This window comes from Barbatula barbatula, assembly GCF_947034865.1.
Source record: "Barbatula barbatula genome assembly, chromosome: 8".
NCBI lineage: Eukaryota > Metazoa > Chordata > Actinopteri > Cypriniformes > Nemacheilidae > Barbatula > Barbatula barbatula.
Genome location: NC_136771.1, coordinates 12,714,035 through 12,727,367, shown reverse-complemented (window position 1 = coordinate 12,727,367; position 13,333 = coordinate 12,714,035). Strand labels below are relative to the sequence as shown.

General features: G+C 38.6%; 1 protein-coding gene across 3 annotated transcripts in view; it reads left to right on the top strand.

The window, feature by feature from the left end:
• Window positions 1-4,364: 4,364 nt before the first annotated feature.
• The window catches only part of dhrsx (dehydrogenase/reductase (SDR family) X-linked), a 31,998-nt gene continuing 23,029 nt past the window's right edge, over window positions 4,365-13,333 (top strand). For 2 of the 3 annotated variants that reach the window (XM_079462109.1, XM_079462108.1), the window contains exons 1-3: window positions 4,365-4,597; window positions 5,413-5,520; window positions 12,565-12,633. In XM_079462109.1, the coding sequence (XP_079318235.1) occupies window positions 4,495-4,597; window positions 5,413-5,520; window positions 12,565-12,633 (280 nt within the window). In that variant the 5' untranslated portion in view covers window positions 4,365-4,494. The remainder of the gene's footprint in view (window positions 4,598-5,412; window positions 5,521-12,564; window positions 12,634-13,333) is intronic. The other variant, XM_079462110.1, reaches the window with a different exon arrangement.

The following is a 13,333-nucleotide window of genomic DNA, read 5'->3' as shown; positions in this document are numbered from 1 at the left end:
TTTAAGGCGATTTAAATTATTAGACTATTTCATATTTTATCTTTTAGTATTACAATCTATGAGAAGATGGTTTAAATATGCTTTGAGCGACTGGTAGCCATGGGTAACCTGAAAGGACCTCACAGGATAACATGCCCTCTTGCGCAATTGGTGTGAGAGATCACCGCTGGATGAAGCAGCGCTGCTTTTGCGTGTCATGATTTTGAAGAGCCCACGCGTTTCACTCTAGGTTTCCCAATCGGCACGCACCAATGCAGATACGGACCAGATCGGATGCTGCTGGCGCCTGAACGTGTATCCATTTTCATTGCGCTCACGGTGTCTGCTTTCTCCAGCTAGCCGGTATCATGCAGTCTTTAATATCCCCAGTTACCAAAGCAATACTGGTTGCTCTGTTCATTTTTGCGATTCTACTCATTCTTTACGTGATATTGTGGTATATATGTCGAGATGTGGATTGTGATCACGGAATTTGATTGACATTATTGGATGCGTCTTTAAGGACATGCACCGGGTGTCCCAGCATTGGCACTGATCAACAAGGGAGCAAAGGTTGACTCTGGTAAGTGCGATGCCCTATGAATAACATGTAGGCTGTAATCCCCTATATGCTCTTTAAGAATTGTCAATGGATTTCATTGGATATGTTTATTTACTGACACTGATTATAGTGTTAAGTTCTTTCCAACGTGTTGCGCTTCACCGATACTGAGCGGGTGCCAGAGCTGTCACTAACAAAGAGCGATGGCATACAACAGCTTTCTCTCCATGTGTTATTTTGTGGCATACTGATTTAAATTATTGAATTTGTACAATATTAAGATTGTAAACGGATTTGCATCGAGAAGGTATACTAAACCATAGCACATTTGATAGTAGCAGGTTGCTTGTTTAAATCTCGTTGTTATAAATTCAGTTCAGTGTAGTTTTTATGTGCTCATATGACGAAGAACTGAAAAACACATAGTTTCTGAATATTCAGTAAACACCTTTATTAAACACACTTCTATCACTCCTAAAAAGACAACGGAGAGCATCCCCTTCCAAGCTTCTGCTGCGCTCTGAGCGCATTGCACTATATTGAAAATGAAAGTGACATGAAGGTGGAAATAAGTGTTAGAAATAGCTTTTACGCATGCTTTTTGCTTCTTAAGTGAACAGTTTATTGATGTTTCTTCTTTCGACTGTCCTAGTGTTCACATGCACTGTCGGATATCGCCAGTACAACTGCAAGTTTATGGAGACCTGCGGTACGCCAATTGTGCGTCAAGATGAAAGCGTTTGCTTTGATTTAGCCATTCAGTCTAATTTAACTCGATGCTTTCTACAGTCCTAGATGTACATGGATTTGTTCACGATCATAATAAAATTACCAATTTATCCAATTGGTTGTGTCTATATGCTGTATAAGAAAATTCTGAATATTCCAATAATGTGTTGTAGTATTCACTCTTAAGAGTGTATGGATTTCTCTATTTCTTTTGTTACAAAATTTCACGCCACGAGCTTTGTGACTCACCGATTCAATTCTCCGCTCTGAACGTGAGAGGAATTTCAAGCATCAGCAAAGTCACCATAGCGCATCAGATGCGCGCGTCCAAACCGCCAAATTGCCCTCAAACCGGAGCTACCTAACCGTGAGCTTAAGAAAGAAGCCTTGGATCAACATCAGTAGCATTATTGCAAACCATTATAGACGAAACGCAAAGATGCGTTTGCGTTTTTAAATGAAGGACGAATAGAGGACAGATTGGTTGTAGTTAACCCAGATTTTGTGCCTGTATGAAGCTTAAAAACGCTATTATTCTACAGTCAAACAAACTAATAACATAAAGGGGCATAAAACTACATGGGCTATAGTTTGTGTGTGATGTTTTTGTGCAAGTAACAGAACAAGATGTGGCATTGTTTAAATTTAGGTTGTAGCAAACATTATAAATGACCAGATTCATATGAAGCGTCACTAGAATTCCATCATGTATAACGTGCAAATAATTAAAGATTCTTTTCTTGAAATATAGGAAAATACAAACTAGAGTGAGAGAGAATAAGAAGCAATACAGCGAGAGAGGGGGAAGGGATTGAGCTCCCAGGTTAAATGCTGTTGTTCTGAATACATTGTGACATGGAGTCTGTTGTTACAAACAAACTTTAGGGGAAATACAACAGCTGTTTTGCAACCCTGCTTCTTCAGGAAGTGGATGAGACAGATCAAGTGTATGCAAGAGTGAATGTTTGTCTGGAGGCTTAGTACTTTTGGAAAGAAAGACTGTGAGCAGGGATTCAGGTCAGTTGTTGTAGATGCTCATAGAAGGCACCCTCCCTGCCCCGGAAAAGATAAAACAACATGCCGAACGATATGAAGACAGACTTTCACACTGACATGCTGCAATATAACCTGCAGAGACATATGTGTGATGCTGGTGTAGAAAAGCCCATTTGACTTAAGGTGACCCCATTTATCCTGGATTCTCATAAAAAGAATCCCCCTCATTCAGCCTCTCCTTCTCAGACAATTTTTTAGAAGGCCTGGGAGCACTTTCAATGGAAAATGTCTGTTTGCACAGTACTAGTCAAACATTATGGAATCCCAGCATCCTGCTGTCATTGCACCAAAGCTGAGCTCCGGGTTCGCGTTTCTGTCTCTTGAGGAGTTTTCATCGCACACATTCCATGTTGAATGACAGGACAATATCTGTGTTAGATCTGTGTTAGTGCCCATTAGAAAAAAGCATGCATGTGTGAATACAGAGTAAATCTGACATTCTGCATGAACTGATTTCTTATGCAGTAAATGATTTGTATTCAGAAAAAAATATCTTTTCAGAATTTGATTGACCTGCACAGATAAACCACAAAATGCGCACTGACAAACTCAAATGTAACATGTTTGAAGTTAACTTATGGTATTTATTAATTCACTATATTTACAGAAAATAGATATGATAATCTGGCCATAGTTAATGCTTCACCCAAGAGTTGTAGAATTTTCTTGTCTATGACACTGGTCGACCGATATGTTTTTTTAATGGACGATGTCGATATTGGGAAAGCAATGTGGCTGATATAAATGTTTTTATTATATAAAGGAGAACAATACAAAACATTAGTGAAACAAAATTAAAATTTATTTTCCATAATAATTATGCAATATTCTCTTAATTGTACAACATTAAATGAGATAACACTTTAATATTCACAATTGGTGCATCTTTTTTGTATAACTGTTTCACTGCTTCTTAAATCCAACAGAAGATTATAGATAAAGTGTATAAATATCGACAAAAACAGAATGTTATTCCTTAATATTGATATACAGTTACTGTACAAATAAATGGCATTACGTTATTTTACTCAGTACATTTACATTTACATTTAGTCGTTTGGCAGATGCTTTTAGATGTGGAAACATTGGAAGCAATTATAACAACATAGGCTACATAATACGTAATACATAATACATAAGTGCATCAAAACTGGTCCATTAAAGCCTAGCACAGTATACAAAGCTAAGAATAGTGTGGTTAGTATTATTAATTTTTTTTTAGTTTTTTTTTAATTAAAATTTTTTTTAAGAAGGAAAGCGAAAAGAATTAGGATAAATCAATCAGCAACGTGTTGACGGAAGAGATGCGTTTTTTAGGCATTTTTTGTGTTTTTTTGTGTGTGCTGATCTTGTGGCAGCAGGTAGATCATTCCACCAATGTGGAACAGATCCAGAGAAGGTACGGGAGAGTGACTTTTTTCCTTTTTGGGATGGTACCACTAGTCGTTGTTCCTTTGCAGACCGCAATGATCTGGCAGGAACATAGATCTGCATTAGCGAGTGGAGATACGATGCTGCGGACCCGGTGGTGGTCTTGTAGGCCAGGAGCATAGCTGCTCCTGTATATTTCACATTCTTAAATTAGGTAAAAATAAAAAATACTTGACTATAAAGATTTCGTCTTTGTGAAAACAATATAAATCCACGACAAAAGCCTACATGAGTGGGTGCGGTTTATTGTTTTTCTCTGCGAATTGATTGGCAACTGGCAGCAGACTGAAAGTTGAAGGGGAGGAGTTAACGGATGCTCCGGCCAAGCTTAATTTACGTCTCATGAGATGGATTTCAGGCCGGAAGTGCATTTTCAGATTTTAATTGAAAATTATGAGGGTACATGCATTTTAAAAAGAGGACGACCCACATTGATAAGCTATTTACTATAGACGCTGCAATATTTCATGAAAAAATAAGAATTTTAATTTCACTGGTACTTTAATGTTTTTTACATAATATTTAAATTTTAAGCACACTGTTTGCATAAACTGTTGCGGCCCAAATAGACTATGTTTTACTTTCGTTCTTGTTTATTCCCTGGCAGTTTCCCTCCCCTAAAGTAAATATTTGACGCCTGCTGTAGAAAGCGGAACTTTAGTGTGAACCTCGGAACTGTTCCTGCTGTGCTTCAGCACGGAGCGTAAACACTGAGACACACGCTGTCATCTTCAGACATGTGGCGGTTTCTGCACTTATTGCTTGGCTTCATCAGACTCTACTTAGATGGCGTGAAAGTTCTCATATACCAGCTTTTCAACGAATCGTTCACATTGCCAGGTTAGAGAATTTTATTTTTGAGGATATCTAGTGCTCTGTCGTGAGTTTTTTGTCTTATTAAACAGCTGTTAAATCTTTAATTTACCCGTTAGTTCTCAGCTGGCAGGTGGAGTTTGGGAATGTTACATTTAACGTTAATTTAGCTGCTGTGAGAAATATACACAGTTTTAATTTTTTTCTGTAATATTCCGAATTGTAAAAGAATTATGGCAAAGTAAGATAATTGACTACACGTGTCATTGTTTGTCCTATACATGATTGCTTTCTGTGTTGTTACAGTATGTGATGCCCCTTTACCAAGCGTTTTCTAGACACGTTTCAACAGTGGCGTTTTTGTTTACAACCAAATTTACAATCGTTGTTAATGGGCAATGCACCAGGATTAGACCTAAATCCACCCACACAATGAAAGTGTTTATCAGAAATATTTAAAGCTTTTGAGGCTAGATGGGATTATTCAAAAGGATCATTGATGATGCTTTTAGAACAACACAGTGCAGGCCATTGAGCATTATTCAACCTTGACTCAACTTTTACCTTGAATATTGCTTAGTGCTTGTAAAATCCCGGCTTGACTAATTGGTTTGGCTGTAAAACATTAGTGCATACATTGACTATATTTTGTATTGTTATAAAATACACCAATTATGTTTTCAGTATATATGTGTAATATGGCAAAAGCATTTTCTGCATTTGATGATCCGTCTTTAGACCTTTACACATTTAAACATCTCAGGGTAAAATAAGATTTTTTCCCCTTCATTGTTAGTAATATATATAATTTTCATCATTTTCTGGTTTCCTGTCTTGCTTAGATCTGCCCAAGCAGAATGGAAAGGTTGCCATAGTGACAGGAGGAACCCGAGGAATGGGATATGAGATTTCAAAACATCTGGTCAGCCTGGGCATGCATGTGGTCATTGGTACAGTATCATCTCTACTGCTGATTTCAGATCAGTGAACCAACACCGCTCCACTTATGACTTAATTGTTCACCCAGGTTAAACCAAATAAACTTTTCTTAGAAATGGCTCACCTTCATGCTATCCAAGATACAATGACTTTATTTAATTTTGTTTAACACAAGAAACAATGTGTTATTAAAGTACCATCATGTTGTCTTCTTATTTGGGGATTAACATGGCAAGACGCACATGCATCAATCAGTGAAGAAATCATATTTTTTCAAGTGGGGTAATATGTCTTATAATATGTCCATATGTTGCGAGAGTTTTATTTTGAGTTTCTGTAGCAGTAAATAAATTCACATATGGTAGCCTGTTGATTATTTTTAATTATATTAGTTCTTTCATGTGACTAGTTGTTATATGCATGCTTTGTTATGAGACCCCCAAGAATCAGATTAAATTTTCACATTAGGGTAAACCATTAAACAAGTCCTGTTAGGATTTTCCTCGTAGAATCTCAAACAGTGGGTACAAAAAGAGAATGTTTTATTATTTCTCTCTTTTGTTTCACTCTTTAAATTGTTCTTCAGGCAATTGCCACTTGACTTTCCTATTTATCAGAACATAATCAATATGAATACTTGTCAGAGATAAAAGACCATGATGAAAGCTTATGCTGGACTAACTTTCTTCACATGTTTATTAAAATGGAGGACAGCAGGTCGTAATGGTAATCCCCACCTCACTAATCCCCAATTCCTCAGGGTGTTATACAGGGTATAGAATTCTGGGCCCCCTGAAAAAATATGAATGTGGGCCCCCACCGCCTTCCAATTTATAGAGGGACATTTTATAAGAAGTTTTGTATCATATCACTTTGACATAGTTTTTTTACATCTACAGAAGATGATAATATTATTGTAAACCCCCATTTTCTTAAAGTTAAATGTTATATGAATTTATGAAACATTGTCTTAATTAATGCATGGAGACTTTGAACAAACCAATAAAAAATGACCAGCACTACTGTTTAATAGTCTTTTCAATCAGTCTGTTATCAAATAACTGAAGTTAACATGGTCAAATCAAGTCATCTTTATTTTGATTGCGCTTTTTACAATTTTCATTGTTACAAAGCAGCTGTACAAGAAAACATTGACTATAAGATAAACATAAAAGGCTATGCAAGTCAAAACACAGGTCAAATATCAGACAGACTATAAATTCCTATATGCAGTGTTAATAAAATAAAACTATAAAATTCTAGCAGCCCCCCCGGCCAGGCATACCCTGCATGGGATGTGCAAGATGGTATGCAAACGGTGGCGAGGAACCCAAAACTCCATTGGAGGAGAAAGAAAAACCAGGCCTAACCAGGGGATTCCAGTTCCCCTCTGGCAAAAGCTGCAGCCTCTGCACAACCTCAACAGTGCTTGCACAACAAGGCAAAATACAAATTAGATTATCATTAATTATCTAATAGCGGTTGCAATTTTGTAGAGTCGCCGCATCCTTTATCCAGTTCTATCATCACAGCATTTGTCAGGTCTGGGCATGGACTGCGTCCTGCCTGCTCTGGTAACCTTGGAACAACGAAACAAGACTGGCTGAGAGTAGAGTACTTTTCTGCAATCTTTGATGCAACAAATGCATCAGTTGTTATTGAAAGTGCAGCCTAAACCTTCGGAATATATATATTATGATAGTATAGTGTAGCAAGATTAAAAAGATGCGTCTTTAGTCTAGATTTAAACTGACAGAGTGTGTCTTCCTCCCAGACAGTGCGGGGAAGACTGTTGCAATGTGTAGGCGCTAGATAGAAAAAGGATCTGCAACCTGCACTTGATTTTGAAATTCTAGAAAAAAAATCGAAAAGAATGCAGTCATGTAAATAAATAGATAGACCATGTTTCACTCACCTAAAGGATTATTAGGAACACCTGTTCAATTTCTCATTAATGCAATTATCTGCTTCAATGCATTTAGGGGTGTGGTCCTGGTCAAGACAATCTCCTGAACTCCAAACTGAACGTCAGAATGGGAAAGAAAGGTCATTTAAGCAATTTTGAGCGTGGCATGGTTGTTGATGCCAGACGGCCGGTCTGAGTATTTCACAATCTGCTTAGTTACTGGGATTTCTAAGGTTTACAAAGAATGGTGTGAAAAGGGAAAAACATCCAGTATGCGGCAGTCCTGTGGGCGAAAATGCCTTGTTGATGCTAGAGGTCAGAGGAGAATGGGCCGACTGATTCAAGCTGATAGAAGAGCAACTTTGACTGTAATATCCACTCGTTACAACCGAGGTATGCAGCAAAGCATTTGTGAAGCCACAACACGCACAACCTTGAGGCGGATGGGCTACAACAGCAGAAGACCCCACCGGGTACCACTCATCGCCACTAAAAATAGGAAAAAGAGGCTACAATTAGCACCAGCTCACCAAAATTGGACAGTTGAAGACTGGAAAAATGTTGCCTGGTCTGATGAGCCTTGATTTCTGTTGAGACATTCAGATGGTGAATGAGAACATGGATCCATCATGCCTTGTAACCACTGTGCAGGCTGGTGGTGGTGGTGTAATGGTGTGGGGGATGTTTTCTTGGCACACTTTAGGCCCCCTCGTGCCAATTGGGCATCGTTTAAATGCCACGGCCTACCTGAGCATTGTTTCTGACCATGTCCATCCCTTTATGACCACCATGTACCCATCCTCTGAAGGCTACTTCCAGCAGGATAATGCACCATGTCACAAAGCTCGAATCAGTTCAAATTGGTTTCTTGAACATGACAATGAGTTCACTGTACTAAAATGGCCCCCACAGTCACCAGATCTCAACCCAATAGAGCATCTTTGGGATGTGGTGGAACGGGAGCTTCGTGCCCTGGATGTACATCCCACAAATCTCCATCAACTGCAAGATGCTATCCCATCAATATGGGCCAACATTTCTAAAGAAGACTTTCAACACCTTGTTGAATCAATGCCACATAGAATTAAGGCAGTTCTGAAGGCGAAAGGGGGTCAAACACAGTATTAGAATGGTGTTCCTAATAATCCTTTAGTTGAGTGTATAATTAAATAAAGTCAATAAATGTATCTATACAATTTCCCCATAAAATAAATCCTCTGCAAAGACCTTTGAGTTTCAGTGCGAATGGGTTTTCTCAAAGGAAATGCGTGTGAAGTATCAGAGCAGGTCGGAGATGCTCATGTGTTTACGTCTTTAGTTAGACGCAGACACTGACAACTCCGCGAGCATCACACATGTAGTTACACATCCCCTTTATTATGTTTTTACCCCTCAATCACTTCAATCCCTCTCCATTCCACATCGTGGGAATTATAGAGCCCTACATTTTAAGGAACGTCTTGATAGAATGGGATACAGCAATTCTCTATGTCCTTTTTATGACATTTCTGTTTTTTGCTGTAATTTGTTAAATTTTTCTGGTATTTCCTTAAAAATCTCATTGATACAATTCATTTATAAAACTTATTTACAAAACAGGTGACTTTATAGGGAAACTGTTGGATTTTGTGAGGCCCCTCGGCAGTGGGGCCCCTAGCAGAGGCAAACTGGTCATCTGGAGCACCGGGAGTTTTCCCGGTGGGCCGCAGGCCGGGCCGGCCCACTCAGTACTAAAAGTCAGAAGCCATAATATAACATATTTTTTCTATGCAGATGGATCATTGCATCAATCGTGCGGGTGCCGCTGACAAAAGATTGTGTGTTTATGCTTGCCAATGTTCTGCCCTCCCCCTCCCTGGCTGTTGTGATTTCTGTTTCCCGATGGTTTAATGCAGCCACTGACAAACGAGTGCTGATCAATGTCAAAAGATTGACCAATCAAATTAAATAAAGACCGGGTTCACAGAATTCCAGCCAATCAGATTACAGAGACCATGCAGAATACAGCCAATCAAACTAAAGAAGACGACCTTTCAGCCAATCAAATTGAAGAAAGCAAAACTTACTTTTGGTAGGCAGGCGCTTAAAGTGCGCAAACTCCAATGGGATTCAGTTTTAATGATGACTGTGTAGTGAGATGTAAAGCTCAGTTTATACTCATGCGTAGGACCTACGCTGTAGTCTCTATGTCGTAGGCTACGTGTCGGTTTTCATTTATACTTCTGTGTCGTTTTCCGTGTCGACAGGCAATGACCACTAGGCGTCAGTGTCCACGCACGTGTTGATTGTGTAACCAAGACAAGAGCCGAAGAAGAAGCAGCTCATCGTCATTTTTGTTGCAGTTTGAGATGTTAAATAACAAATCATTTACTTAGATTATTCTTTCGGAAATGCGTTTGAGTAAACATGTCATGAGAGTTTTTTGACACAAGGGAGGGGTTCAAATAGACCAATAACTCTGCTTGTGGTCCGCGTAGGGTCCTTGTTGAGTTGATGGGTTGTAACATTTTTGGAGCGCTCCGAGTCAGGCTACAGCATAGGGTAGCGGCTCCGCGTAGGCCACGGCGAAGATCCTACGCATGAGTATAAACTGAGCATTAGAAGGCAAACATAACAAATCCAACGGTTTTACAATAAAAACGCTATATGGTAAGATACAGAGATGCAAACTACTTACTTTTGTGAGTTTCTTTCGATTGTTCGAGTTAAATGCTACAGACTGCAGAACTATCATCACAGGTCATGAAATGATTTAAACATTTTCTGTCAAATTTTTCTTCATTGTATACTTTTAAAAAGCCTATTAAGCTCATAAGTAAGCTACTTGCTTATTAAGCCCAAAGAGTGAAAGTTCTCTCTCCTCTCTTCTTGATTTATAAATCCTAAACACTAAATTTTTAAGACTTGTATAATGTTGAGTTTGGACTTTACAGCTGATATATATATATATATATACCGTATATATAAAATGTGTTAGCAAAGTCTAGTCACACCATGTCACGGTCAGTTAAAATACATGACCTTATATTACAATAAATACTTGATATTAAATTACATGTTTAGGCAGGCATATTTTCATTTTAATTTATGTTTGTTGCTTAGTTGCTTGCTTGTTTTATTGACTTTGCAAGGTGGCATGAAAGGTCTTAAAGACATTTACATTTATGAATTATAGTGTTATAGAATGGTTTGTAAATCAGTGCGTTGTTGTTTTATGTTATGTTGCAAGCTGGGTTTTGCGGGCTGCTCCTGTTGAAGAAGTCCAGGGCCACTTTTTACTCTCAGTCCACCCCAGGGGCCTCATTTATAAAACTATGCGTAGGAACCTTACTAAAAGTGTACGTACGCACAAAAGCCAAAAATAGCGTACGCAAAAAAAAAATCAGATTTATAAAACTGTGCGTACGCACAACTGCACGCAATTTTCACTTTATAAATCACAGTCTACCTGATAATTTGCGCACGTGAAAAAAATCGACATCCCGCCCTCAACCCGCCCCTTTTCAACCATATATAGCACATGCAAATCACCTCATGAATGGCCGTGCATCTTAATGAGCAAGAGGTTCTGTATGCGTGATAATAGCAGCAATGGAACTAAGGGGAAAAAGAGAAATTTCACAGACACAGAAACAGAGAGGTTCTTGTGACTGAGGTGGAGGAAAGGAAATTTATTTTGTTTGGTAGCCATAGTATTGGCGTCACGAACAACTTGCACATTTATGTAATGCACGTTTCGATTCACATAAATGTACTCGTTCTCATGTGGAGATCTTATAGCAATATGAGTGCAGTCAATTGCACCGATTACATTTGGGAATCCGGACATTGCTGCAAATGGCCTTTTGATATTGGCCTGTTCCCGAATAGTGTAAGGAAACTTTATGTATCGATTTGTCATTTTAATAATCCCTTTCAAAACAGCAGGCATAAGGAGCTCAGTGATGGCTGTGAAATCCCAGACTTATGTCAAATTAACAGAATTATAAATTTCCAAATCAAGCTTTGCGCATGAAAAAAATCCCGGTTGCCAAAAATCCTAAAACTGACAGGACTTGTGATGGTACCGGGATGGCGCGGTTTCTTGTAGTTTGCCTTTGTAATGTTGGCCCCAATTCAGCACACAGATCCAAAAGCATGGCTCTAGGGAATCTAAATCTGCTTATTAGTCAGTCATCATCGTGGGCTGGAAAATCTTCGCGGTCTCTAAACACCCTTTCCCTCCTAAGTCTGCCATTGGCATAGTCCTCCAGCAATGCCAGCGCATCCATCATGTCGTAGATGGGGTTTCACCGTAGTATTTATGTTTACAGCGATCACATTCAAGCCTTTACACCTGTCATAGCAATCAGACAATGAGTGGTAAACCCATACGCCCACCCTTAGATCATTAGCAAATGAAAGTAAAATAAATTAAATTGATGCACTTTTATTTGATAGATTATTACCATTTATTTATATAAATTGGAATTGTGGACATGCATGTTTTATGATTAGGACGCATAATGAGGGTTGAAAGTGATTAGTATGTTTATGGTTATATGGATAGGTCTATATGCGCAACTTTTCAAGTTCAATGTGTTTAATTTCATTAATCTACCGTCAATCCCTCAGCTCACCATCAGTGTCGCCAAACTGCTTAGTCTTCAAAATGTGCGTACGCATGGGTCACAGTTTGCGTGGATGTGCGTATATTTTCACGTCAAGTTTTTCTTTATAAATCCCACCTTTTGCGCAGGAACTGGCGTACGCATGTTTTCAGCCCCGTTTTGTGCGTACGCAAGCTTTATAAATGAGGCCCCTGAACCCTTTGCTACATGCTTGACATCTACAGAACATCATTTCTTTCCCTTCTGGTGTGGTTTTTCCAGTGTTGAACATGATCTAAACCTGCATAGCACTGGCCCCTTAAACAATTTATGAGGTTTTTAATTTACATCATTTATTTGAAGATATAAAAACTAAAATATTCGTTTGATTTATAAGGCTATGCCTATCCTTGTAGGTATCGTCTAGAAAAAAAGTTTTGTATTTTCGTTGGTTCATTGATTTAAATCCTACAAATTCTGTTTCATCTCATTGATTGATGTGATGAGAATGTGATAATTAGTATATTTAACACCTTTTTTTTACCTCTTTCTTTCCTTAGCAGGGAATGAAGAGGATGAGGGTCTGTCAGCAGTAAAGAAGATTCAAGAAGAGTTTAGTGAAAGCAAAGGTAAAAATCTTGCAAATGAAATCATTCTGATTGGCTTTCTAGTTTTCGCTGGTCAACTGTTTTGCAAGAAAAGCTCAGTCAACTGAGTTCCTGAGCATGTAGACCCATTCCATTGCTGACCCTTAGCTTTACAGCCTCCTTGAAGTGATGATTTACTCAATTATTACGGAAGCCGTAAAGTGCCAAACAAAACAACAAATCGCAAAACAAACAACAAATCTAAAAGCCAAAAAACGAATCCCAAATCACAATTACAAATCTGAAAACGCAACACCAAATCTGAAAACACATTAACAAACCATAAAGCGCAACAACAATTCCGGAAACAAAATAACAAGTCAGAAAACACAACGACAAGTCAGAAAACACAAGGACAATTCGGTCAAACCGGAAAAGGTAGGTCTTTTGTGTGACCGGGGTAGTTACTGCTGATTGGACGGAACCCCTGTCAATCAAGATAAACAGTCAGGTGTGTGTTTTCATAGAAAATAATGGAGTTTGTTCAGCACTACTTTCAAGAAGGACATTCATATGGCGTGATTCTAGATATGCTTCTAACATATCATGATATTAAGATCAGTTTATCTTGATTGACAGGGGTTCCGTCCAATCAGCATTAACTACTCGGTCACACAAAAGACCTACCTTTTCCGGTTTGACCGAATTGTCGTTGTGTTTTCTGACTTGTCGTTGTGTTTTC